The sequence below is a fragment of the Drosophila takahashii genome, chromosome 2L (genome assembly GCF_030179915.1).
Source record: "Drosophila takahashii strain IR98-3 E-12201 chromosome 2L, DtakHiC1v2, whole genome shotgun sequence".
NCBI classification, from domain to species: domain Eukaryota; kingdom Metazoa; phylum Arthropoda; class Insecta; order Diptera; family Drosophilidae; genus Drosophila; species Drosophila takahashii.
In genome coordinates this window covers 3875379-3899356 of record NC_091678.1, presented here as the reverse complement: position 1 = coordinate 3899356, position 23978 = coordinate 3875379, and the positions used below count along the sequence as shown (strand labels likewise).

The 23978-nt window shown below is 47.0% G+C and overlaps 5 protein-coding genes across 10 annotated transcripts; 2 read left to right on the top strand and 3 right to left on the bottom strand.

The window, feature by feature from the left end:
• Window positions 1-1419: 1419 nt before the first annotated feature.
• LOC108062012 (EEF1A lysine methyltransferase 2) lies at window positions 1420-2126 on the bottom strand. The gene has a single exon (XM_017148504.3). It carries the CDS (start codon window positions 2087-2089, stop codon window positions 1442-1444), a length of 648 nt encoding a protein of 215 aa, XP_017003993.2. The 5' UTR covers window positions 2090-2126; the 3' UTR covers window positions 1420-1441.
• A 145-nt stretch (window positions 2127-2271) lies between these two features.
• Window positions 2272-11067, bottom strand: Chd1 (chromodomain-helicase-DNA-binding protein 1). 2 transcript variants are annotated; one of them, XM_070219721.1, is made up of 7 exons: window positions 10843-11067; window positions 8964-9464; window positions 8796-8908; window positions 8558-8734; window positions 3980-8500; window positions 3817-3921; window positions 2272-3189 (listed from the first exon to the last, which is right to left on the bottom strand). In XM_070219721.1, the coding sequence occupies exons 1-7, from the start codon at window positions 10849-10851 to the stop codon at window positions 2991-2993; spliced, it is 5625 nt and encodes a 1874-aa protein (XP_070075822.1). In that variant the 5' UTR covers window positions 10852-11067; the 3' UTR covers window positions 2272-2990. The 2 variants fall into 2 exon arrangements, with proteins under 2 accessions (XP_070075822.1, XP_017004042.2); XM_017148553.3 differs by lacking the exon at window positions 10843-11067 and adding an exon at window positions 10718-10836.
• Window positions 11068-11733: 666 nt separating this feature from the next.
• On the top strand, window positions 11734-13655 carry Bem46 (abhydrolase domain containing 13-like protein Bem46). Its single transcript, XM_017148639.3, has 5 exons — window positions 11734-11999; window positions 12059-12300; window positions 12363-12704; window positions 12771-12949; window positions 13008-13655. The coding sequence occupies exons 1-5, from the start codon at window positions 11861-11863 to the stop codon at window positions 13126-13128; spliced, it is 1023 nt and encodes a 340-aa protein (XP_017004128.2). The 5' UTR covers window positions 11734-11860; the 3' UTR covers window positions 13129-13655.
• okr (DNA repair and recombination protein RAD54-like okr) lies at window positions 13005-16339 on the bottom strand. Its single transcript, XM_070215830.1, has 6 exons — window positions 16262-16339; window positions 14892-16203; window positions 14684-14837; window positions 14228-14633; window positions 14011-14174; window positions 13005-13946 (listed from the first exon to the last, which is right to left on the bottom strand). Exons 1-6 carry the CDS (start codon window positions 16262-16264, stop codon window positions 13640-13642), a joined length of 2346 nt encoding a protein of 781 aa, XP_070071931.1. The 5' UTR covers window positions 16265-16339; the 3' UTR covers window positions 13005-13639.
• Window positions 16340-16587: 248 nt separating this feature from the next.
• LOC108062065 (FHIP family protein GG24907) lies at window positions 16588-23118 on the top strand. 5 transcript variants are annotated; one of them, XM_070215932.1, is made up of 7 exons: window positions 16588-16996; window positions 17140-17970; window positions 18693-19089; window positions 19838-20822; window positions 20881-21438; window positions 21848-21886; window positions 22155-23118. In XM_070215932.1, the coding sequence occupies exons 2-7, from the start codon at window positions 17291-17293 to the stop codon at window positions 22610-22612; spliced, it is 3117 nt and encodes a 1038-aa protein (XP_070072033.1). In that variant the 5' UTR covers window positions 16588-16996; window positions 17140-17290; the 3' UTR covers window positions 22613-23118. The 5 variants fall into 5 exon arrangements, with proteins under 5 accessions (XP_070072033.1, XP_017004068.2, XP_070072029.1 ...); XM_017148579.3 differs by having other exon boundaries at window positions 19814-20822; XM_070215928.1 differs by having other exon boundaries at window positions 16588-17062; window positions 19814-20822.
• Window positions 23119-23978: the final 860 nt, after the last annotated feature.

The window sequence follows — 23978 nt, the reverse complement described above, 5'->3', positions numbered from 1 at the left end:
GTACAAAATTTGCATGAATGGATTCAATGATTTATTTTGAATTGTTTGTTTTATATAAATGAATTAATTAGAATTTTGAGTTTAATAAAATTGAATTTTGAATTTAATAGAATTGAATTTCGAAATAATTCAAGCGACAATTTCTTTAGAAGAAGAAATGGCCATAATTATACCCGTTACTCGTAGAGTAAAAGGGTATATTGTATTCGTGCAAAAGTATGTAACAGGTAGAAGGAAGCGTTTCCGACCCCATAAAGTATATATATTCTTGATCAGGATCACTAGCCGAGTCGATCTAGCCATGTCCGTCTGTCCGTCTGTCCGTCTGTCTGTCTGTCCGTCTGTCCGTATGAACGCTGAGATCTCGGAAACTATAAAAGCTAGAAGATTGGCATTTTGCATGCAGATTCTGGGAGTTCCTACGCAGCGCAAGTTTATTTCAAAAAGGTGCCACGCCCCCTCTAACGCCCACTAGCCCTCTCTATCGCCCACAGTTTTGAAGCTATTATGAAAATAGTAACTGATATGTATTTGTTTCGTCAATACATATCGATTGGCCAAGTAAAAGTTTGCCACGCCCACTCTAACGCCCGCAAAACCCATTTAACGCTTAAACCTGTCTAGCGCCTACATTTCCGCCTTTCATGGCCAGTAGTACCAATATCTTGGGGTAGATGGCTCAATTCAATATACAATAGCGCCATCTATTCAGATGGTTAATTTGAACTTTTTGTCCTTTTTTTCTGTGGTCACACTAATTCACAATATGTTATTGCAAATTTTAAATTATTTGAAAAGGGCGCGCATTTTGTCTCTTTTTGCTCGTATTCGTTTTTCACAAGTGCATTCACCTGCGCTAGAGAGAGACGGAAGATGTGCTAGGCAGAATTGAAAGTTTTAGAAGGCCTCCACGTGGAGTTCCCTGGGTAAAAAACGGGAGCTAATTCCAGCTTCGAAAAACAAAAAAGGAGGCATATTTCTATTAAGTTGTTTAGCTGAGTAACGGGTATCTAATAGTCGAGGCACTCGATTATAGCGTTCTCTCTTGTTTTGTTATTAAATCTGCCTGAATTTTATTTACTATTCAGTTAACATTGATTTGTTAAAAATTTTCCCCTTTTTGTTCTCAAAAGAAAGCACAAAAAAATCTGGCAAATTCTTAAAAATTTATAAAAATTAATCATTCATTCAATTCGAAATTAATAAGAAAAACATTCAATTTATTTCACATAGAATTGAATTAAACAAATGAGAAATTTCATGGTTCACTATAATAAAACAAAAATTGAATGATTCACGCAGGACGTAAAAATTCTCCAATATTCTTTATTTAACCTTCTTAAATACAAAGCATTTTTAATAATTATACAAAATTGATTTTAAAGCAATCCCTAAATAGAAAGATATGTTCCATAGCGCAGTACAAATTCTCCAATATTCTTTATTTAACTTTCTTAAATACAACGGAGGTAACCACGTTGCCCACTTTACCACCAAACTTGAATGTCGGCGTGGGAATGGTGTGGTGCTTGGCAAACTTCCCGGCGAAGCTCGTCTCCAGCTCCTCCTCCGTCCAGTTGCAGGAAGTGATGACAAACAGACTGTCTGCAGTTCGCAGCAACTTCTCCACCGTGTCCAGGTAAAGAGCACGCTTCTCCTTGGGATTTTCTGGACAAAGGCTAACAGCATCATAGGTTCCCTTGTCGTGGACCACATCGAACTGACCAAGAGCATCCTGCTGCTGGGTTAGATCCGCCACCTGGTAGCTGATGCTTAGCCTGTTGTCCGCCGCAATATTCTGGGCCAACTCGACGGCTTTGGGGGAGTAGTCCACGCCGGTCAGCTGGTCGAATCCTTCATTGGCCAGAGCCACCAGGAACATGCCATTGCCGCAGCCCAAATCCAGTACTCGCGACTGTTTTCCGATCTCCTCCTGCTTCAGCAGCCAGTCAATCACCCGGGTTTGGGAGTCCTCGTCGAACCAGATCTCGCCCACATCCCCGTGGTTCTTGTAGTTTCGAATCTCACGATTGTAGCTGGACTCCCAGTACTCCTGGGTGCCCAACTCAGATCCGTGTTCGTTGTCCATGATTTTGGTGGTTAAATGATGGAACAGCTGAGCATGTGCGTCGGGTCAAGATAGCGTCATTGGGTAAGACTCAAAAATGGAACGTGGGAATTATGGAACTCGTGGGAACTTTCGCTATCATGAAATATTATCAGTAAAATTAAAAATTCCTTTTTTAATTCCCAAATAACAAAACACCTCCATTTAAATTTAAATATTTTATAATTTATTGATATATATTTAATAGATTTCTCAGACACTACAACGTACTTTATATATTAATATATCATTAATATTATTATCTTTAATTTTAACTAAATTACAATTCTCTGGATCATTCGCTGATTCTTTATTTTTAAACGGTATATAAAAGTTCGAATGCAATATAGACATTAAACAAATGATTAGTCTGCTGCTATATTTCATAACCTTGATACGATTCTTCAACGGCCCCCATTGCTTTCGTTTTTGTGTTTACAAACATATCTTGGTGTTTAAATATAGTGAGAATTTGTTGTTGGTTTAAAAGCTTTTAAACGACTTGCTTGCATCCATGGGCCACATACCTCACACAGCACAAATATTCATGACCCGCTGCACCTTCTGTACAGTTGAGTAGTATAAAAATAATGTTTCGCAATGATGAACGAGTTAAAGCCTATGATTTATACACAGAAAGTCTAAGATTAGGTATGCAGGTATTGCCGCTGAACCCTGGATGATGATAATGGTGCGGTGCTTGCCCTCTGTGCGATCGGATGTGAAATTATAGGTAGAAGTATAGTTAGCTGCTAGGTATTACTACGCTTAACGTATTGTATGCAGGTTGTGGTTTGGGTTTCTTGTGTCGATTGGCTGGACAGCCACTCTTAAGTCTAGGCGTTCTATGTACAATAGACAGTCGGGTTCGAGAGTCAACTCCTCAGGTCTGCGTGCGCCGCTCGTAGTCGCTGCGTCTGTAGTCGGCAGGATAGTCGCGCGGCATCACCGGATAGCCGCGGGGATCGCGGTACCCGGACGGCGGTGGCGGCAGACCGGGAACGACTCCATTCGGCATTCCATAGTAGTTGGGCGGCAGGTAGTGGCTTGAGTAACCATGCGGCGGCACGCCAGATGGATATCTAAAATGATGGACCATTTGTTTAATTAGTTAATTATAATAAAAGAGATGTAAATAATAATATTTATAATAATAAATAAAAATGTATCTAATTCGAAACCTTGAAAAAGCACAAATTAAGCTCAAAATCCAAATTGGTGTGCCGACTATCTAATACCCGTCACTCGGCTAAAGGAAGTGCGAGGGAGATGTATATATATAAGATTTTTTCGATTGCGCATAACTTTTTAATGAATGGTCCGATTTGAAAAATGTCTTCTACATTTTGAAAGGTATAAATATACACAACAAATTGGCATTTATACTTCTCGGAAATCTTTAAAGGTGTGGACGCCAGACACATTTTAAAATCGTTAGTGGGCGATTGTGGGCGTGGCGCTCGGATGAAATAAACTTGTGCTGTGTAAAAGGCCCAAAAATATGTGTGGGAAATCTCAATCTTCTAGCTTTTGTAGTTTCCGAGATCTCAGCGTTCATACGGACGAACAGACGGACACGGCTAGTGATCCTGATCAAGAATATATGTACTTTATAGGGTCGGGAACACTTCCTTCTCCCTGTTACATTCTTTTGCACGAATAAAATATTCCCTTTTACTCTACGAGTAACGGGTATAACTATTAATTACCTGCGCTTGTCGGGACGTCGTTCGCGTTCGCGATGATAGCTGCCCTGAGCTCCTCCACTGCGCGGATAGCCGTCGTAGCGATCTCTCTTGTATTCCTGGCTGTATCTGTAATGGGAAAGTATATATTAGGAATCCTGGTATGAGAATTGAGGAAGCACTTTACCTTTCGCGGGAATGCCACCGCTCCATTTCCGGTGTGTAGCCGGAAGGAGCTGGCGGTGGTTCGTAGCCTCCTCGACCGCCACGACTGTTTGGCGTGGAGGGAGAGGTGGGTCCCTGCCGGCGGGCACCGCCTTCATAGCCTCCTCCACTGCCCATCGGTGGGCCACTGCCTCCGTAGTAGTCGGCGCCGCGATGATGCTTCTTGCGCTCCTCGTGGCGGTCCATGTTGAGCCGCTTGAAGGACATGGACTTGAGATGATCGCCGATTCCGCCGCCCGGCGTGCCAGCAATTCCACCGCTGCCCTCGGCATCATTCTCATCCCTTTTCCGCTTGAGTGGCGAGTCGTTGGCGAAGCGATTGGAGGAGGGTGTGCCACGCGACTCCTTTTCCTTGTCCTTCTTCTTTTTCTTGCCGCCACTCTTATCGCGCTCCTTGTCCTTTTCCTCCGCCGCCAGGCCATTGCGCTTGGATTTAGTAGGACTTCCTGAGGCATCCTTTCCCTTTCCTTCGCCACCTTCGCCCGTCTTCTGTTTGAGTGCGTGCTTGTAGATTTTAAACAGGCGCTTGGCGTCCAGCTCGGTGAACTTGGAGACAAAGTACCAGAGGTTGCTGCGCCACTCCTTCTTCTCTGGTTCACCATACGGATTGAGACAGACATCGATCTGCTTGCCGATCTGAAGCAGGCAATCCCTGGTGTGCTGCACCTGATCCTGGTCGGAGAGACTGGCATCGGGTTGATCGAGAGCCTTTAAGGCCTTCTTCACCGGCCGCATCTTCTCCTTGCACTCGTTGAATATGCTGGGATCCAGGTCGCCGAGCACCTCCAAGGCCCGCGGCTCGTTGTTGGCCGTAAAGTGCATGGGTTTGTTGCCGTTGTTGTCCGAGGCGCTGGTCTTTTTCGACCTGGCCTTGGACTTTTTGGTTTTCTTTGCCGTACTACTCGAGTGATCAGCGGTGGAGGCATTGTGTGGCGATTGTGCGGTGGAGGGATCCACTTGACTATTACTGCTTTCGGCAATGGAAGCTCCTCCAGCTTCTTCGGCCTCATGCGACTTGCTCTCCAAATTCGAACTACCCGACTGACTGGCCGCCTTGGCCTCGTTTGCCCGCGATGCCCGGGGACGCCGCTGCCTTCGCTGGCCACCCTTCGTCAGCTCCACGTTCTTCTTGATGATCTTGAGCAGGTACTCGGCACGCGTTTGCAGCTGTTTGGCCTGCGGCTTGCGCGTGTCGTTCAGCAGAATCTTGTCGGTGAGTTTGAGCGTGGGATCGAGCTTCATTTGCTCCCAGGAACCAATGCCGTACTGGTAAATGCCGCACAGCAGCTTGGTGTCCTCCTCGTTGCCCCAGTCGACGTCAAAGACCGGGGCACGCGTCTTGATATTGAAGCTCCACTGCTGCCGCTCCTCGGCCAGGCTGGGCATGATCTCGCTGAGCGGCTGCAGCTCCTGCTCGCAGGCCAGCAGCTTTTTGGCATTGAAGGAGACGCCGCCCAGCTTCACGGAGAAGGTGGCGCGTGCGCGTCGCTGCTTGGCGGCGCCCGGCGTCTCGTCGGCCGTCGCAGTCTTGTGCTCTTCCTCCTGGTGCTCGTGCTCGTGCAGGAACTGAACGCAGCGGTCGTGCAGCATCTCGCCGAGGCGCTTCAGTTCCGCCAGCGGCTTCTCCTGCAGCTCGGCGTCGCAGGCGATGGCTTCTAAGCGGTGAAGGGGAGCAGGGAACTTCTTGTAGCTGCGAATGAAGCGACGCAGTTCGGCATCCGTAAACCCGGTTATCTTCTCCTTCATCGTGGGTCTTCCGCGCTTGCGTGGCCGCCCATCGTCACCGCTGCCCTCGGAGCCCAGTTCGTAGTCCGAATCGCCGCCGGAGTCGTCTGCCTGCTGCTTCGCTTTCGCTCCCTTTCCAGCTCCCCGCTTTCCTTCGTTCTGGCTGGCGGTAGCCGTCTTTCTCCGCGGCGGCAGGTACAGATCCTCCATCTCCTTGGCCCGCACCTGATCGTCGATGGCCTTGCGGAAGCCCTCCGGAATGATGTCGTCCCAATCCTTGCTGTCGTCCTCCTCGCCGGCGGCTTCATGGTCATGCTTATTGACCGTATCACTTGGCTCCTCCTCGAAGGCCGCTATGCTGGCCACCTTGAAGGCTGACAGCAAATCGTCTGCCGGCATTTCGGGGTCCTCGTTGCGAGTCTCCGCCCTGCGCAGAATCTCATCAATGTCGCAAACCAGGTCGTCGTCATGCTCCTGTTCGTCCTTGAACAACTCTTCGGCTCCGAACTTCAGGATAGCAGACAGATCGTCCTTGTTGAACGGATTCGAGTTGGACGAGTGCCCGTTCCCGCTTTTGTCGAGCACCGTGCGTCCCGTGGTGTCCATCCGCTGGATGACCAGGTGGTCCAGCACCATCTTCTGCTTGGCCCGCTCCACAATCTGCTCCTCCACAGATCTCGCGGTGACCAGGCGATAGATATTGACCTGGTTCTTCTGCCCAATGCGATGGGCTCTCGCCTGCGCCTGCAAATCATTCTGCGGATTCCAATCGGAGTCAAAGATAATCACCGTATCGGCGGTGGCCAAGTTAATGCCCAATCCACCGGCTCTCGTGGAGAGCAGGAAGCAGAAATCCTGGCTGCCATCGGCATTGAAATGGTCCAAGGCCTGCCGCCGCATCTCACCCTTGATGCTTCCGTCGAGCCGCTGGAAGGGCCAGTGACGCTTCTGCAGGTAGTCGGCCAACACATCGAGCATGCGAACCATTTGCGAGAAGATCAGCACGCGGTGGCCCGTCTCTTTCAGACGGCAGAGAAGTTTATCGAGCAGCACGAGCTTGCCGGAACCCTTGAGCAGCATTTGCAGCGCCTCATCCTGCTGCAGACCCATAAGTTCAAACTCCGAGGGTCTTATAAGAGCAGCATGATTGCAGCACTTCTTCAGCTCGATGACTATGTTGAGAAAGGTGGAGGTACTGCCGCGCTTGCCCTTCCTCAGCGCATCAAAGTTTTTGGTGAGGATCCACTTGTAGTACTGCTTCTGCAGCGAGGTCATCTCCACACGCAGAATCTGCTCCACTTTGGCCGGCAGCGACTTCTCCACGTCCTTTTTTACTCTTCTCAGAATATACGGCTCCAACTGCTGATGCAATCTAGTGTAGCCCTTGTCCTCGGCATTCCCGTGCTGCACCTCGAAATTCTCCCACGTGTCAAACTTATCCGGCATGATGAAGTGCAGCAGGGCCCACAGCTCCTTGAGCGAATTCTGCAGTGGAGTACCAGTTATCAACAGGCGATGATTGGTGTCGAACTCCTTGAGCGACTTGTACAACAGCGAATCGTCGTTCTTCAGACGATGCGCCTCGTCCACCAGCAGCGCGGCCCACTGCAGCGTGCCCAGGAATTGTTTGTCCTTCAGCACAATCTCGTAGGTGGTGAGAATGCAGTTGAATTTGAGCCGCTTGGAGCCCTCAAACTGCCACTCGTACTGCTGGATGAGCTCGCGGGATTTAATGTCGCCAAGGTAAGTGACTACATTGAGGTCAGGCGCCCACAAATCGAACTCCCGCTGCCAAGCAGTCATGGTGCTGAGAGGAACGACGCACAGAAACGGTCCGTAGAGATGATGCAGCTTAAACAGCGAGTAGAGGAAGCAAATTGTCTGGATGGTCTTGCCCAGACCCATCTCATCAGCCAGTATCACCGAGTTCTCCTTGCACCACGAGTGCAGCAGCCAATTCAAGCCGTCCATTTGGTAATCCCGCAGCGTGAGGCCCGCCGAGAGGAACTCGGGCTGATTCTTGATGCGCGAGAACTTCGGACGATACTTGAGCACTCGGCAGTGACGCGATGGCGTGCACTTGGAGTTCTCGCGCTCGTTGAACTGCTCCGCACAGCGCTGCCACTTGCGCAGCACCAAGGCGGCATCCTCCCACGTGGATTCGGCGTACGGGAGCGACATCCACTTGCACAGATACTCCTCGCTGCCGTCGTCTGGCTTCGAGCCCTTGGCAATGATGCGATCCACCACGTTGTATGACTTGAGCAGCTCGTGCTGCAGTTCCAGCTGGCACTCAAAGTAGTCAATGTCCTCGGGACCCGCGTAGCGTCGCCAGTAGGCCTGCTCCTGTTCCTTCTTTATAAAGTTATCCAGCTTCTTCATGCCCTTGGCCTTCATGTCGCGCAGCGTAGCCTCCGATTCCCAGGTGTTGTGGATGTACGACCAGCCCTTCCACTTGATCAGGAATTGGCACTCCGCCTCCGAGCTTTCCTTCTCATCGAAGCCGGCATTTGGATCGAAACCATTCTCCTCGATGGCATAGATCGTGGTCTGGTTGCCAGTGCATCCCTTTTTGCCAGCACGCTGGGCCAGTATCCGCTCAATGGTCTCGCACTTCTCCTCCTCCTCGGCGGCGGCTGCAGTGGTGGCTGCCTGGCTCTCATCGTACTCGAATTCCAGCAGATCCTCCGAGTCGGTGGCCTCATCCTCGGAGGCCTCCTTGTAGCTAACTGCGGCGGCCGTGCGGCGGGTGGCGCAGCTGAGGGATTGACAGGGATCAGGAAAAGGTACGAAGCTTTAGAGTGGAGATCATTACCGTTTGCTGGCATCCTCATCGTCACTGTCCTCGGAACTGAAGGACTTTACCCGGCGTCGCTGCTGCTGCTGTTGTGCTGGTTTGCTTCTGGAGGTAGTGGCTGCTGCCTTGCGCTTGTGGGCGGCGGACACATCCTCCTCGCTGTCCTCGCTCTCATCGCTTTCGTCCGAGTCCCAGCTGGCAAAAGAAAACCAAGGCTTTGAAGAAAATACGATAAGAGAAGCCTGACTAAACTCACGTTTTCTTTTTGTTCTTGGTAGCAGGAGCCTTCTTGGATTTGTCCGCAGCGGCAGTCGGTGGTTTGCGCGCCTGGCGCGTCCTCTTGGGTCTGTAGTCCTCCTCCTCCTCCTCCTTTAAGGAGAAAGGTTAGGAACTCTTAGGAAAGTAACCGAGTATGCCCACTTACACTGCTGCTGCTGGAGGATGTGGGCGAGACATTGGCTGAACTATCACTTGCTTCATCCGCAGAGGCATCGCTGGCTGGCTGCTGCTGCTGACCAGCCTCAGTCTCATTGTCCTCCTGCTCCTCCTTGGACAGGCTGCTGCTTGAGTTGGCATTGTTGTTGGTCTGGTTTTGGTCTGCTGGGCCCTCAGCATCCGAATCGGAATCGCTGCCACTGGAACCCTCACTGGAGCTCTCCTCCTGGTCGTCTGTGAACCCGTTCGTCTTGCTGTCCGCCTGGGCAGCAGCGGCTGTCGGTGGAAATCCTGCCACCGATTGCAATTTGTCCTCTGGTTCCGGCGAGCTGCGTCCATCGCTGGAATTTCCCGAGGAGCTGTCCGAATCCGAGTCGGAGCCGGAGGAGCCACTGCCGCTGCCACTGCCACTATGGTCGGTGCCATTGGTCTCATCCCGGGTGTCATCTTGTTCGTCTGAGCCAATACTATTCGCCGATTCATTGAGTGCCTGGGTGGTTTTAAAGAAATTAAAGGTTAAATTAATCTACGGTGAGGGTAAATTAATTGGTATTTGATGAACCGTGTGAAACAAAACACTTTGAGTATCAACACGGGCTCAAAGCCGGCTAATCCTGTCCAAATCTTCACTATCCTACTTTAAAATTGACGGAAAATGGTAGAAAAGTTTAAATATATCCCTTATTTGGTTCCTCAAGAGAAGAGCACTGTTTTACCTAACCAGATGACCATTACGCAAGACTCAAGTTGGCTTTTTTAGAGAAAATAGAAGCCTAATCCTGTCCAGACTTGGACACAACTTTAAAAGCGGTAAATTCTTAATAAAATCACGCTTCACTTTGAAAATATTGATCTTAACCGTTAGTAAAAAGGTAAAGAAAGAAAACCGAGTGGGTAAACTTTTAGTTAAGAGTCCGTTGGTGGCTCCCACACCGCCAATCCTCTCCAGAAATTCGTTTAAATCACTTTTACCGACCAAAAAGGTCGAGGAAATCGATCATTGGTCACGGTTTTAGGTAGCATACGCCGGAATCACATGACCACTTAACACGGAACGCGGTAATCACAAGACACTTCTTCCTGGTGGCCAAAAACCAGGAAATCCTTTAGAAACAAGCGGGTGTTCCGTCTCCTGGACACGATCTTTCCCTGAAAAAGGCACAAAACTGTGGAAATAGATTTGGCAAATGGGGAAAAATTATTTTAAATAATTGTTTCCTCGAAAATGAGCTGGAATTCTGCAAAATGCCTTGCCGGTTGCTTTTGGCGGGTTCGAAATCCCCAGGAAATTGGTCAGAAATCTGCGAGAGAAAACTTTGCACCTAGCAATTTCTGATTACGTAATCGATGAAAATTTTCAATTTGGACGAAAAAGGAATGAAATCCATGGAAATTGAAGGATTTTTACGGCCGCATTCGATGAAAACAAACCGAAATTCTTGAATTTGAGTAGAATTTGCGAAAATGGGTACCCAATGGATTTTCACAAAATCCACCTTGGCTGCCACGTCGGAGTGTTGGGAGCGTTCCGGCAGCGTTGGAAGGATGAAACACAGTTGGAGTAATGGCTAAATTAATCCTTTTGTCCCAGTGCTCCGCCAGCAGCCGCACGGCCAGCCATCAAAGTGCGGGTGTCTCGCGCGACGAGGGGACTTCTACGGACTTTGGGGCTGAGCAGCTGCCACGCCCACTAAACGGAGCGTTCGGGCTCGTATGTAGCACTTGTTTTACGTTCATACTCACACGACAACTGGGATCAAAGTGATTCGATTCGTCCCGTTTCGAATGATGGGAGAAATTCATAGTTTTTCCGACTTTTCCACACACACCGACGTTCGATATTCACAGCTTTTTCAAGGCCTACTCACCTGGCTCATTATATTGTCGTGGTAGCACACACAGTTGCCTTGTAGCGCTCATTAAATACGGGCAATTCACTTGCATGCGTTCGCTGGCGAATGTTTATGTTTTTCCTGCAGGCCACTTGTTTTTAAATGCACTTTTTCGAAACAAAAAGATCGTTTTTCACGTTTTACTCATGCGACGCAGCAGAAATCTTTCCACCATCTTGGATTAGTGTGCCCGTGCATGCTTGAATAGAGATGGCACTTGGGCGACAGTGATGATATGGGATGTATCGTGCTGGCAAATAAATTATTAAATACAATTTATTGTAAACATATAAATTAATTTTAATTTTACTATTTTAAGGAGCTTTTTTTCTTTAAGCTGTTTGTTAAAACAATGTTCCACTGTAGGAGCACGAAAATAAATAATTACAATTGAGTTCGGTCAGCTGTATATCAGCTGTCACGTACAAGTTAAATTTTAAAAAAAACACGAGTTAAATTTTAAAAAATCAGCAATTCAACAACCCCGGTCTGCATTGTAGAAAACCAGCACTGGAATCTCAAATAATTTCACAAGAACTAACAATAAAAAATTAATGAAAGTATGTTTTTAGCTCCATCGATTTGGACCACTAATCGCAGATGTTAAAAAATTCTAAAACAAAAATGTAAATGTTTAATTTATTTAAAAGTTTTGAAAATACCCTAATTTAATTTGTGCTACTATTACATTTTATTTTAGACAATTTTTAAATATTTAAGTCTCAAATAATAATAATTAAATGAAATAATTAAGTTAATAAATTACTTTCCCTATATAAAATCAGTCTCCCTGCTTTTGAACGTTATCGTTTTTGCCAGTAGCCAGTGCTTACTGTACGTGCTATCGATAACTTATCGCAACGCACAGGTGTCTTCCAAGTCAGCTGTGGGCGGTGTACAATTACAACGGTGCTTGCGTTCGGGTGCTGGAATTAATGCAATTTAATTAAATTAGAGCACTGGACATGTAGCGCAGCTGGCCAAGCAGGCGAACATGAAAGAAGTGGGCATCGCTCTGCCCAAGTCGCGGGGCGTTGGAGTGGGAGTTCTGGCATCCTTTCTGCTGTGCTTCATTTTCTACTACTTCTACGGGGGTTACATGACGTTGGTGCTCTTCGCTGGAATCATCCTGCGTACGTATTTGCCTTAAATCATCTTTTCGGTCTTAATATATCGAATCTTCCCCTTGCAGTGATATTCTACTATGCCCAGGACCTTTTGCTCTACCACCCGGACCTGCCAGCAAACTCCCGTATTTACATACCCATTCCCACGATGCACAACCTGCCGCACATCACGGTCAGCATCAAAACCCCGGACAATGTCACGCTGCACGCCTTCTGGATTAGCCAGCCGGAGGAGCGCTCCAAGTCGGTGCCCACGCTGCTCTACTTCCATGGCAACGCTGGCAACATGGGCCACCGCATGCAGAACGTTAGTAGAACCCAAAAACCACTGAAAAACGAGACCTTACAACATTCCCACCCACTTTTCAGGTCTGGGGCATCTACCACCATCTGCATTGTAATATTTTAATGGTGGAATACCGAGGCTATGGCCTTTCCACTGGAGTACCCACTGAAAGAGGTCTGGTTACGGACGCCAGAGCGGCCATTGATTACCTGCACACGCGCCACGACCTGGATCACTCGCAACTGATCCTCTTCGGACGCTCCCTGGGCGGAGCCGTGGTCGTTGACGTGGCCGCAGACACCGTCTATGGACAGAAGCTAATGTGCGCCATTGTGGAGAACACCTTTAGCAGCATACCCGAAATGGCCGTGGAACTGGTGCACCCCTCTGTGAAGTATATACCAAATCTATTGTTTAAGAACAAGGTGGGTCGTTATTTCGCTTGTTTATGTTATGTGTAACTTTATTGCCTGTCGTCGACACCTTTGTAGTATCACTCCATGAGCAAGATAGGCAAGTGTTCGGTTCCCTTTCTGTTTATATCCGGCCTTGCGGACCAACTTGTGCCGCCGCGCATGATGCGTGGCCTGTATACCAAATGCGGCAGCGAGCTGAAGCGCCTGATCGAGTTCCCTGGAGGATCGCACAACGACACCTGGATAGTGGACGGGTATGAGCTCGCTTTTAAAGACTACTTCCTCTTTATTCTTTGTGTGGTTAATTCATAGGTACTATCAGGCCATCGGAGGATTTCTAGCCGAGCTACAGCAGCAGCCTTCGCCGCTTCTGAAGGCGCCGGAGAAGAGCAATGTCTGGGTGGAGCTGGAGCATAAAATCATTGATGTATAACTTCTAGACATCAAGTGTTCAATTGACTGTGTTAACACTGCGAATGGTTTAATACTTATATACACACACATAATATTAATCTGTATCTGACAGGGTTTTAATCCGGACGTTGCTAAATGCCATGTTGCTTTTATGCGCAGAGAGTAACGTGCTAGCGGAGTTGGCTGTTGATTTTAAATATCTACTATAATTCCACATTAGAATCCGAATTTTTCCAAACTCCTTTCGTCGCGAAGTTTATTTAACCTATAATTTCGTACAATTGGCGACCATTTTAGACTATAGAAATTAATCAGTATTTCAAAAGAAATAAACTCGAAATCTGGACTGATTCCTAGTTTGCCAGAGCTTTTATCCCTAGCACGTTGACATTTTGTGCTGGTTCCATTTTTGAAATGTTAAACTATTTAATTGTTAAGATTGCGAGGGAAGCCAGAAAAAACTATCTTAAGCTTAGACTTAAGTAAACGAAAATCGGCCAGTTGATAAACAATAAACTGCAAACCATTGCCTAGAATCCAACGAAATCCTCGTCGGCACTATCGTCACTGAGGGGAGTTGATAAACGCTTGCGACTGATGGGTTTTTCCTCCTCCAACGGTTCCTCCTCTGCCTTCGCCACAATCTCTTGAGCCTGCGACCGGTGGTGAAAGACAAAGGACACGCATTTGCTGTCCGTCCACGACTGGGCGAGAATACTGTCGGGCAGGCCTCGATTGTTGGAGCAATGATACCACTGGGACAAATGCGAGGTGCAGTCCGTGTCATCGGGCGGTGGCTTCGTTTGGATATTTTGCACGCAGCGCTTGCACTTGAGTCTTAAAAAAAATATTAAAATAATGTTTAAATTAAAACCAATAAGGTGCCTATTTAAGTGCTTACTTGTCGTGCGTATCGGATAGAATATTAGCATCAAATGTGAACAAATCCTTGAGGTCGTCGCGAGTAAAATGCTTCTCGGCCGACTCGTTGTTGTCAATAATTGTGCTGGACAAGGACTTTTTGTGCGTCTGCCGCTGCAGGATCTTTTCCTCAATAGAACCGCTCTAAAAAAGACAATTTTCTAGTAAAATTTCAAAGAAATATCTGAGATACTCACGGCTACCAGGCGATAAATGTAACACGGCTTCTTCTGTCCATCTCGCCACACTCTGGCCATTGCCTGCTCATCGTTGGCCGGATTCCAGTCCGGATCAAACATGAACAGGCGATTGGCTCCGATCAAATTCAAGCCGCAACCGCCGGCCTTGCTGCTCAGCATGAACAGGAAACTGTCGGACTCCGGGTCGTTGAACCGGTCAACCACCTTCGAGCGCTTCTTGATGGACATGGTGCCATCGAGGCGAACAAACCCATACTTTCGCTTCCTGGCTAGCTGCTCGAACAAGTCCAGGGTCTGTGTGTAGTTCGAGATGAGCACCACCTTGTCATTGCCATCGGCCCGTATGGCGGCCAGCATGAAGTCTAAGAGCATAAACTTTCCACTAAGCTCTGGATTGAGATCCCTGTAGGAAAAATAGTCAATAAAATCTTCACCATTCACAACTAAACATACTTTGGCTTGTAATTGCTAGGCAGCACGTTCTGCGAGTTCTCGAATCCCTTTTCCCGCGCAATGAGCTTGTCATAAATGAGATCCGGATGGCTACAAATCTTCTTCAGGGTTGTGATGTCCGCCAGTGCCGTCAGCGAGGCCTTCTCATTGCAGTCTTAAAAGAATAATGATTGTTTTAAAGCTTTAAATAAATAACAGATTAACTTACCTGCTAAACTACGTCGCACTTGATCGGATTTCAAGAAATTAGTATAAAGCTCCAGCTGAATCGGCGTAAGTTTCGCACAGATCACCATCTCGAACTTAACAGGCAGGTATTTGGTTAGGATCTGATTAGTGCGACGGATGATGCACTGATCGACCAGTCCAATCAGCTCCTGCGTCTTCTCAATGGCCCTTTTGCGTTCCCCCTCCGTGGAGTCTGCATTCTGGCCCCGCAGAATGCTGCTCTCGAAGTTCCTCTTAAAAACGGCCGCCGATCCTAGCATCTCGGGATTGACAAAGTTCACCAGGCTATAATACTCCGTCAGGTCATTCTGGATGGGCGTTCCAGAGAGCAGGACCCTCCTCTTGGTCTTCAGACCCATCAAAGCCTGATATGTGAGATTGTCGCTGTTCTTGAGGCGATGCCCCTCGTCGCATATCACCATTCCCACCTCGTATTTGCATAGAATATCCGCATAGATGCGGAATGTCTCGTAGCTGATGAGTAAGACGGGCGTTCCCAGCCGGGATGAGGTCATGGAGAATTGCTCAAGGGCTCGAATGGTGTTCTCCTTGTTGCCTCCCTCCATGGGCAGGCAGAGGAGCCTTCCCTGCAGCCACTTGGTGAACTCCTTCTCCCAGTTCTTCACCAGCGACGACGGCGACACGACAATGGCCTTGTTGATCGTCGGTTTGCAGTCGGCGCTCTGCCGCAGTAGTGTCCACACCAGGGTGACGCACTGCAGCGTCTTGCCCAGGCCCATTTCATCGGCCATGATGCAGCCATTGAAGTTGCCCCGCTTTCCCTCCACGCACTCGTACATGAAGCGCACTCCCTCACGCTGATGGGGCCGCAGGATGTTGCTGAGCAGCGGATCCACCACTACGTGGACCAGAATCTGGCTGGGATCCATGGCCATGCGCTCGTGCTCCGTGTATTCCGGCGGATGGTAGAGCACCAGGGCGTTGCAGGCCAGTGGATCGTGCAGGGGTCGCCGGGTGACGCAGCGCCGAACGCCCAGGACTCGTTTGCCCCCGTAATCCGGTATGTAGTTGTCCATGGGCACCTTGAACTTCCGGGCCAGCACCTTGGCAATGGCCCGCTCGTACTCGCTGTTCGCCATGCGAATGGGCAGTGGGAGCTCTACGGTATTGGTGTCATCGCGCAGGGCGCTCTGGCGCTTCCTGTCCAGCTCCTGCTCCCGCTCCAGTTCCTGCTGGCATGTCCTTTTGTTCTTCTTCAGCAGCGGCGGCGTGAAGGAGTGCCGCGACTCGGGACGCTGGGGGCCCCGTTGACTGGGCGCCAAACTGCGTCGCTTTAGGGAAATCCATGTTAAAATAATACAAATAAATAAGGTAAACTATTTTATTTACCATTTCAACCACCTGATTACTATTTCTTGAATTTCAAATGGCGGTCTTGCAAACAGCTGACTTATGGCACAAGTCTGGTCACACATAAGTATCGTCGATAATATATCGGCTAAAGTAAAACACTTGAATAATAATAAAAATGTATTTATTTTATAGGTTTTGTATATGTTTTTTATATTGTATGAAAAAGGGACATAAATTAGTCCAAGTAAAAAAAATTTTTTTTAAAAGAGAAATATTTAATTTCTCGATTTCATAAAATCTCGATAATGCAAGAATCACCTCTGCTACTTCCAATATATCGATATATTTCACTACCAGTTGCACATCGCTAACTTTCTATTTCCGTGCGCAGATAATTGTAAATATTTACGCGAAAAATTGCACTCGAAACGCACGAAAATAGTGAAAAATGAAGCAATAAAGTGTGGGCTGGATTGCCTCCCCCCTGCTGACCACAAAAACGGCGGTAAATGCGCGAAATCCGAGCTGCAAGGACGCGAACCTAGTCCGCAGATCTGCGGAAGTGTTGGTACAAGTACAAGCACTTAATTGTATTTGTAATTGTAATTGCCCAAGTGAAGTGCCAAAAAAAAGCAGCGCTGCAAATGCTGCAGGCGTAAGAGCCCACGTAAATAGGGCGCTGCAAGGTGATAATGGGCGTGGCGAGACGAGGCTTGGAGAGCGGAAGATAGCAGCCAAGACGATGACGACGATCAAAGCCAAATTCATCAGGTGAGCAACCACCAGCAACAACAATGGCTACATAAGTGTGGGTTGTACCTGCCTGTGTGTGTGAGCGTAAGTGTGTCACGGCGTGCACTTGTTGTTCTTGTAAATAGCTAGTATTTTACTAACCCCCGTTTTTTTATTTTCAGCTTTTAAATATTTACAAAAAACAGGCAACATTCAAAATACTCACCAGACAAAAGCACAAAACGAGATAGCAAACGCAACGCACACGGAGGAGCAGTTATCAGCGGACCAGCGGCTGTAAAAGCCACCAAATCTTACGCACACACATACATAATGTGGCTGCGGCAGAGCAGCGGCAGCGGCGGGGGCGTTGCCTCCGCTGGACACGGCGGCCCACTCCGCCAGCGACCCATCGACGCCGCCACGGACTGCGATCCGCGCGCCTGCTACGACAGCTTCTGCAAGCACTGGCAGCAGGCCCACGAGATCATCCAGCACAGCGCTCCGCCCTCCCACGACGACGTCCTGGGCGTGGTCTCCCACCTGGACTACATGGTCACCCTGCTGCTCGTCGAATTGCATCATTGCAACAAGGTCTCGCTGCCGGCGGCCGAGGCCAGTGGTCCGCCGGCGGCTCCCTGCCTGGAATTCCTGCTCAGCGAGAATCTGCTGGACAAGCTGTACGAATGGGCCTGCACCACGGGACGCTACGCGAACGCAGTGCGTCTGGAGCAGCTGAAGCTGTACGAACTGCTCGTCAGCCACTCGCGACACCAGCTCCTCTGCCACGAACCCTTCCTTCGGCCCCTGCTCAAGATACTGGCCTCCAGCCAGGGCGAGATCTTCCCGCCCGATCTCGAGAAGCGGCTCGTCATCCTGCTGAACCAGCTGTGCGTGGTCCTCATGCAGAACGTCCACCTGCTGGACCTCTTCTTCTTCTCCGCCCAGACGCAGGTCCAGGAGCAGATACTCAATGGCAACGTGGCGCAGCCCAAAAGTGGAACCACAACCAAGTGAGCGAAATAGAGTTTAAAATTGGAGCCCTGCATGAATAGATTCAATGAATTATTTAAAATTTTTTTTTTTTATATGAATGAATTAATTAGAATTTTGAGTTTAATAGAATTTGAATTCTGAGTTTAATAGAATTGAATGAATGAATGGCATGAATTCCGAAATAATTCAAACGACAATTTCTTTTGAGAAAGAAAGGGCCATAATTTTGTGATTAAATCTGCCTGGATTTTATTTACTATGCAGTTAACATTGATTTGTTAAAAATTGTCCACTTTTTGTACTCAAAAGAAAGCACAAAAGAAATCTGGCAAATTCAAAAAATGCATAAAAATAATTCTTTCTTTCATTTAATTTGAAATGAATTAAAAAAACATTAAATTTATTTCACATAGAATCAGGGATCGTAATTCACATGATTTTTAAAATAAAAATTAAAAAATAAAAATAATTTTTCAATTTTTATAATAAAAAAATTGAATGATAACACAAAAATTAAATGATTCACGCAGGGCTCTATTTGAAATGTATTAAAAAGCCTAATAGAATGTAGTATTTCGTGTATTATCAAGTGTTAAAGCGCTTAGTCCAAATTTATGTTATGATTCATCAACGAAAAAAAGCGGCGATAGCTTGATAAGGCAGGAATACAACAAATAATACACCCATAAATGGTGACGGCATTAAACTGGCTTCAATTAATTATCCAATGTACTTGCAGTTTCATCATCTTCTCGCTGCTCATCCCGTACGTCCATCGCGAGGGCAGCCTTGGCCACCAGGCCCGCGATGCGCTGCTCCTGTGCATGGCGCTTTCGCAGAAGAACTCCAACATCGGCACGTACATAGCCCAGTACTCCTCGATCTGCCCGCTGCTGGTGACCGGCCTGGGTGGTCTCTACTCACGTCTGCCCAACAGCATCGAGATCAGCTCCATTGACTGGCATCGCATCACGCCGGACGATGTGACGGAGATCCCCGAGCTGACGCTCTTCATGAACGCTTTGGAGTTCTGCAATGCCGTCGTTCAGGTGGCCCACGAGATGATCAAGCAGCAGCTGCTGGACTTCATGTACCAGGGCTTCATTGTGCCCGTCCTGGGACCGGCGATCCTTCAGGTGAGTCCTGCCAAAGCTTTTGTCTCGTCTCGGTCTCTCTTCGTAAAAATTTGTCTTCGATGCATTTCTGTGGTGTTGGTTGCAAGCGAATCATTATGTCCTACGTCTATTTTTTATTCGAAAAAGTCTTGAAATAAGATAATTCCGTAGATATTGGTTAAGGAATCTTTAATGAAAGTTTTGCGTTAAATAATTTTAAAAAGTGATTTGGAGATTTGTTTTGTCAATTTTTTATATATTACTGAATACTAGTAATTTCAATATCATATTAAAGAACAGTAATACTGAATACTAGTAATTTCAATTTAATATCAAAGAAGAGTGATTAATATTAAAGAATAGTAATTTCAATTTAATATTAAAGAACAGTAATACTGAATACTAGTAATTTCAATTTAATATTAAAAACAGTAATAGTTATTACTAGTAATTTCAATTTAATATTAAAGAACAGTAATACTGAATACTAGTAATTTCAATTTGTTGTTGTTAAAAGTTGTTGACATTTTTTGTTTAAAACATGCGCGTAAATAAATAAAGAAATCTAAATAGTATGTTTTAAGAACCGGGCCTTGCCAATATCTACTTTATTAGCTTCTAGGGATCTGCACCGCCTTGGGCTTTCCGTTTCTTGTGTGTTTCTCGTACCTTTTCCTCCCCCGTAGCTAACCACACACACACACCTCGAAATCTCGAAACAACTTTTTGCGCTCCATTTTCGCAGACACTGAAGGGCAAACATTTTCAGACGAACATCGACTCGCAAATCTCGGCCATGTCGTATCTGGACCTCATCCTGCGCTCCATCACGGAACCCGGTTTGCTGCGCGCCTTCGTGCGCTTTCTGCTCGACACGGAAAAGTTTGACGGTGAACGGATACTGGATGCTCTGGTTGAGCGCCTGAACTCACCGGATGCCAATCTCTGCATGGTCACGATGGCCCTGTTTGACACCCTGCTGGGACTCCACTGCGAGGATCTGATGCTGGAGCTGCTGCTCAAGTTCATGCTGCCCGGCAAGCATGTGCCCATCTCGCATCGCCACAAGATCAACAAGATCGATCCGTACTTGAACAGCAGTGAGTTCTTCCTGGACCTCTCGCCCGATGTGATGAAGCGGGCCCGGGATCTGGCCAGGCCCAAGAGTGTCCACGAGCAGGTGGTGGGTGATCTAACGCCGCTGCCCAGTCTCCCGTCGCCGGTGATGAGCAAGACGATCGGAGCCAACTGGAACTATTACGGCGTGCACACTGGTGATAGTTTGTATGCTAATATCCAAGCCTATCTCTTCGAGGCCCACTGGCGAATCGCCCAGTGTCAAAGGGATTGCCTCAAGTGGGCCAACAGCTATCGCTACCAAAAGTGGCCACGCCACGGACAGGGAAAAGTTCACGCCCACGCCCTGGAACTGGCCAGGCAGTTCTTCAGCGAATTCGGAGGAGGTGGAGTAGCTGTTATCCCCAGCGAGTCGGGTGAGAAGCAGCTGGATAGCTTGCAATCGATAGGCGAGTCCAGCGGCTACGAGTCCTTCAAGTGGCGACCGGCGGACGAGGAGAGCGAGGCCACGGATTCGACCTTGGCCACCACAGCCAGCGAGGCGGAGCTGGAGCACAACAGCAGCAGCATTAGCAGACGAGAAGCCTGGCGCGTATCGCACAACAATCGCAATGAGTTGCTACTGACGGATCTGGATTTCTCGGAGGATTTGTTTGCGCAGGGCACCGTAAGCTTGGGTGAGAGTTGTAAACCTAACTAAATGTATTTCTTATTACTAATCTCATTGTTTTTTAGGTCCCTTTCTGAATGCCATCTGGGGCAAACTGCAAACCTTCACGAGCAACTCGCTGTATGTCAATCTTCACCTGACCGGGCTGATAACCCGCTTGGCCTGGTATCCCCTGCCCTTGATTCACTCGCTGCTGCTGCGCTCTGACATCGCCATCACCTCGGATACGCCCTCGTTTCACCAGGTGCTGCGTATTTTGAAGCAACAGATAGATGCTGAGCTGCCCGTGACGGAGGATTCGCTGGAGATCATTGATGTGGCGCGTTCGTCACTGATTGATCGCGAGTTTCGTTTGGCCAACGCAAGGAAGGGCAATGAGGGCTCGCCAATGCATCACAATCAACAGCAGCAGGTGGTCAGCAATTCCGGCCAGCAGCAGGGACAACTGCGGTCCGCCTACGCGACTCTTTCGGCTGCCACGCCCGTGCAGGCCACGCCCACCAGCGCCTACGATCCCTTTAAGCGAAGCGACAACAAGAGGCGCAGCATAAGCAAATCCATCACCAGCATGTTTAGCAGGAAATCAAACTCCTCGTCGACGGCGCCTCCGAATGGCTCCCCCGGTGAGTAGTTGCAGCTGAAACACGTTTCTGCCACACTTTTGCACAACTTCTATATTTCTAAAAAAGAAAAACCAAGCAAACAAAATAGAAATCACCAACAGTTTACAAATCTGCAGCGTTGGATGTTGGAAGAAAGTTGGTTTTGGGTCAAGATATTCACACATCACTCACAAAACACACACATTTACACACACTTTGAGCCCTGCATTAGAGCCTGAAACGATAAAGTCATTAAAATCATTGAATGAAGTACATTTTTATGTAACTATCACGAACAGGTCTCATTCAGGGCTTTATTGGCTCACACATATCTCTGTAAAATGCCCGCAGGCATCGTTGATAATAAATTAATTTCTTTTATTTCTTTTTTTTTTTTTATTGAAACGAAAAAATACAAAACAAATCTTAGCTTCATCTGGCTTATCACAAATTTACGCATTCTTCACCGGTAAATATTTCACGCTTGATAAAAGTATTTAAAGTTTTTAATCAAACCTAACCCTGCATTGTCTTGTTAAACTTAGTGCGTAGTCTCGTTATTTCTGTAGAGCTTTGTACCTTCTGCTTTCCCACTAAACCTTAGAAAATTAGTTTAAAGTTTAGTATGATGAACATTTGTAGAACTCCATGTATTTGTTATTATTGTTGCTGTTACAATTAACCCAAAAACTTCAATAGAATTATGATCTTGAACTAATAGCGCTTGAAATTTTTAGGAGCTGCTTCGAACCTGGTGGGGAATAATGCCAGTGCCGAGGGAAGAGGTTTTCCACAAGGGCAGACGGGCGGCGGCACATGCGAGACCAGCTTGAGTACGCAACCGCAATCGGGAGCATCACGAATTGGAGCCACGACCACCTCGTCAGCGGCCTCTGGGAGCAGCAGCAGCATCGGGGGATCCACCCAAACCCTCTCCGCCCAGTCGAACGCCACCAACCACTCGACGAGCACGCTGCACGGCCTGGACGGAGGCCCGTCGACTGGTGGCTTCAACTCCGAACCAGTGTCCCTTGACTCGGTGGCCTCCATGGGAATTATCGCCAGCACGAGCGGCACCGAACGATCCCGGGACTTGGCCCTGTGCGCCGTGCTCATGGATGAGTGGCTCAAGGAGCTGGCGGCCATCGCCCAGGAGCAGAGCGTGGTGCTGGTCACGGAGCAGGCGTCTTTATGATCGCTTGGAAGAGATAGCACAGACGACTTGTGTATACATATTTTACGGATTTGTTGCCCCTTGTTTGTTTTAACCAACTACTCTTACGAAATTATTTCTTTTTACCTGTTAAATTATCGATATTTATATTTTAAACAACCATTTTTAACGAACAATGCCGCAATGTTGAACAGATTTACAGAATAATGCACACGGACTCAACGACAACAACAACAAAAAAAGAACACTCAAACACGCGTTAAACAAGCTAGAATGTAGGTCTAAAGTTGTAAGTGGATTAGGACGGTGGATTTTAAGTGTTCAGATGTAAACAAATATTCTAATTAACAGCCGTACGCAAGATTTACAACCTTTATAGAGAGAATTATATAACACACATACCATGTATACATATGTATTTTTGCAATATATTTTATGCTTTTATGTACATACATACGATCAAATTACACACGTTATGTAAAGCTGACTTGAAAGTATTAAATTGGTCCAAGTAAATGCACAGCCAAGGGAGAAATATTCGTTTCTGGGATCGAATCGGAATTGAGAATAAAGTTAACTGGGTTTTAATGAAGGGGATGCTTCTACATTTCTATTTTGACGTTATTTCCTGAAATTAACTCAACATCTATAAATTCTGCAGTTCAAAACAATTTAATTCCATTTCAAAATTAAAATCGATCGTAAAAGATCGATTGCCTCAAAACGGTTATGGCTTTCGGCTATCGGTGGCTTTCAATGCTCTCTCTGAGAGTAACTCTCGGAGAGCGGAGAGAGTTGAATTTAAAGACGGAGAGCCGGTGTTACGTAAACTTACACTTACGTTTGCCCTTATGTTTGGTGATGTGACAAAAACATCGATTGTGGCGAATAAACTGTTATATTCAACAACCAAAAAAGGACTTTTTTGTCCATATAACAAGTATTGTCCTAGGAAATTATCCAAGGATATTCAAGTTACTTAACTTAGTTGAGTATCCATCTAACTAGAATCAAATATCAGTGCAAAATAAAATAGAAATATGTTTTTATCAAGTTTCAAGCTTGGTTGACATCCCCAGAGAATTGCCCATATATTTGTTTCTGGGATTGAGAATCTTCTTACCTAGTTTTTAATGAAGAGCCTACTTCTAAATTTTTATTTTGACGTTATTTCCTGAAATTAAATCTAAATCTAAAAATTCTACAGTTCAAAACGATTTAATTCCGTTAAAAGTTTAATCTCGATTTATCGAGAGATCGGCTTGCGTCTCTGCTAGATTTAGTGATGTTTCGAACCAACTACATTCGATATCAAAACTAAAGCCGATCTTAAAAGATCGATTGCTATTCAATCCTCTCTCTGAGAGTTACTATCGGAGAGCAAAGA

Coding starts and splice junctions, on each gene's coding strand:
- LOC108062012 (XM_017148504.3), bottom strand. CDS start 2,089: ATGGACAACGAACACGGATCTGAGTTGGGCACCCAGGAGTACTGGGAG.
- Chd1 (XM_017148553.3), bottom strand. CDS start 10,777: ATGAATTTCTCCCATCATTCGAAACGGGACGAATCGAATCACTTTGAT. Junction 8,909..8,963: donor CATCCTCCAGCAGCAGCAGT/GTAAGTGGGCAT, acceptor TTCTCCTTAAAG/GAGGAGGAGGAGGAGGACTA. Junction 3,190..3,816: donor CGACGTCCCGACAAGCGCAG/GTAATTAATAGT, acceptor CCATCATTTTAG/ATATCCATCTGGCGTGCCGC.
- Bem46 (XM_017148639.3), top strand. CDS start 11,861: ATGAAAGAAGTGGGCATCGCTCTGCCCAAGTCGCGGGGCGTTGGAGTG. Junction 12,000..12,058: donor CTTCGCTGGAATCATCCTGC/GTACGTATTTGC, acceptor TTCCCCTTGCAG/TGATATTCTACTATGCCCAG. Junction 12,301..12,362: donor TGGGCCACCGCATGCAGAAC/GTTAGTAGAACC, acceptor CCCACTTTTCAG/GTCTGGGGCATCTACCACCA.
- okr (XM_070215830.1), bottom strand. Junction 14,175..14,227: donor ACATTTATCGCCTGGTAGCC/GTGAGTATCTCA, acceptor TGTCTTTTTTAG/AGCGGTTCTATTGAGGAAAA. Junction 13,947..14,010: donor CTATCCGATACGCACGACAA/GTAAGCACTTAA, acceptor ATTTTTTTTAAG/ACTCAAGTGCAAGCGCTGCG.
- LOC108062065 (XM_017148579.3), top strand. CDS start 17,291: ATGTGGCTGCGGCAGAGCAGCGGCAGCGGCGGGGGCGTTGCCTCCGCT. Junction 20,823..20,880: donor GCAGGGCACCGTAAGCTTGG/GTGAGAGTTGTA, acceptor ATTGTTTTTTAG/GTCCCTTTCTGAATGCCATC. Junction 21,439..21,847: donor GCCTCCGAATGGCTCCCCCG/GTGAGTAGTTGC, acceptor AACAAATCTTAG/CTTCATCTGGCTTATCACAA.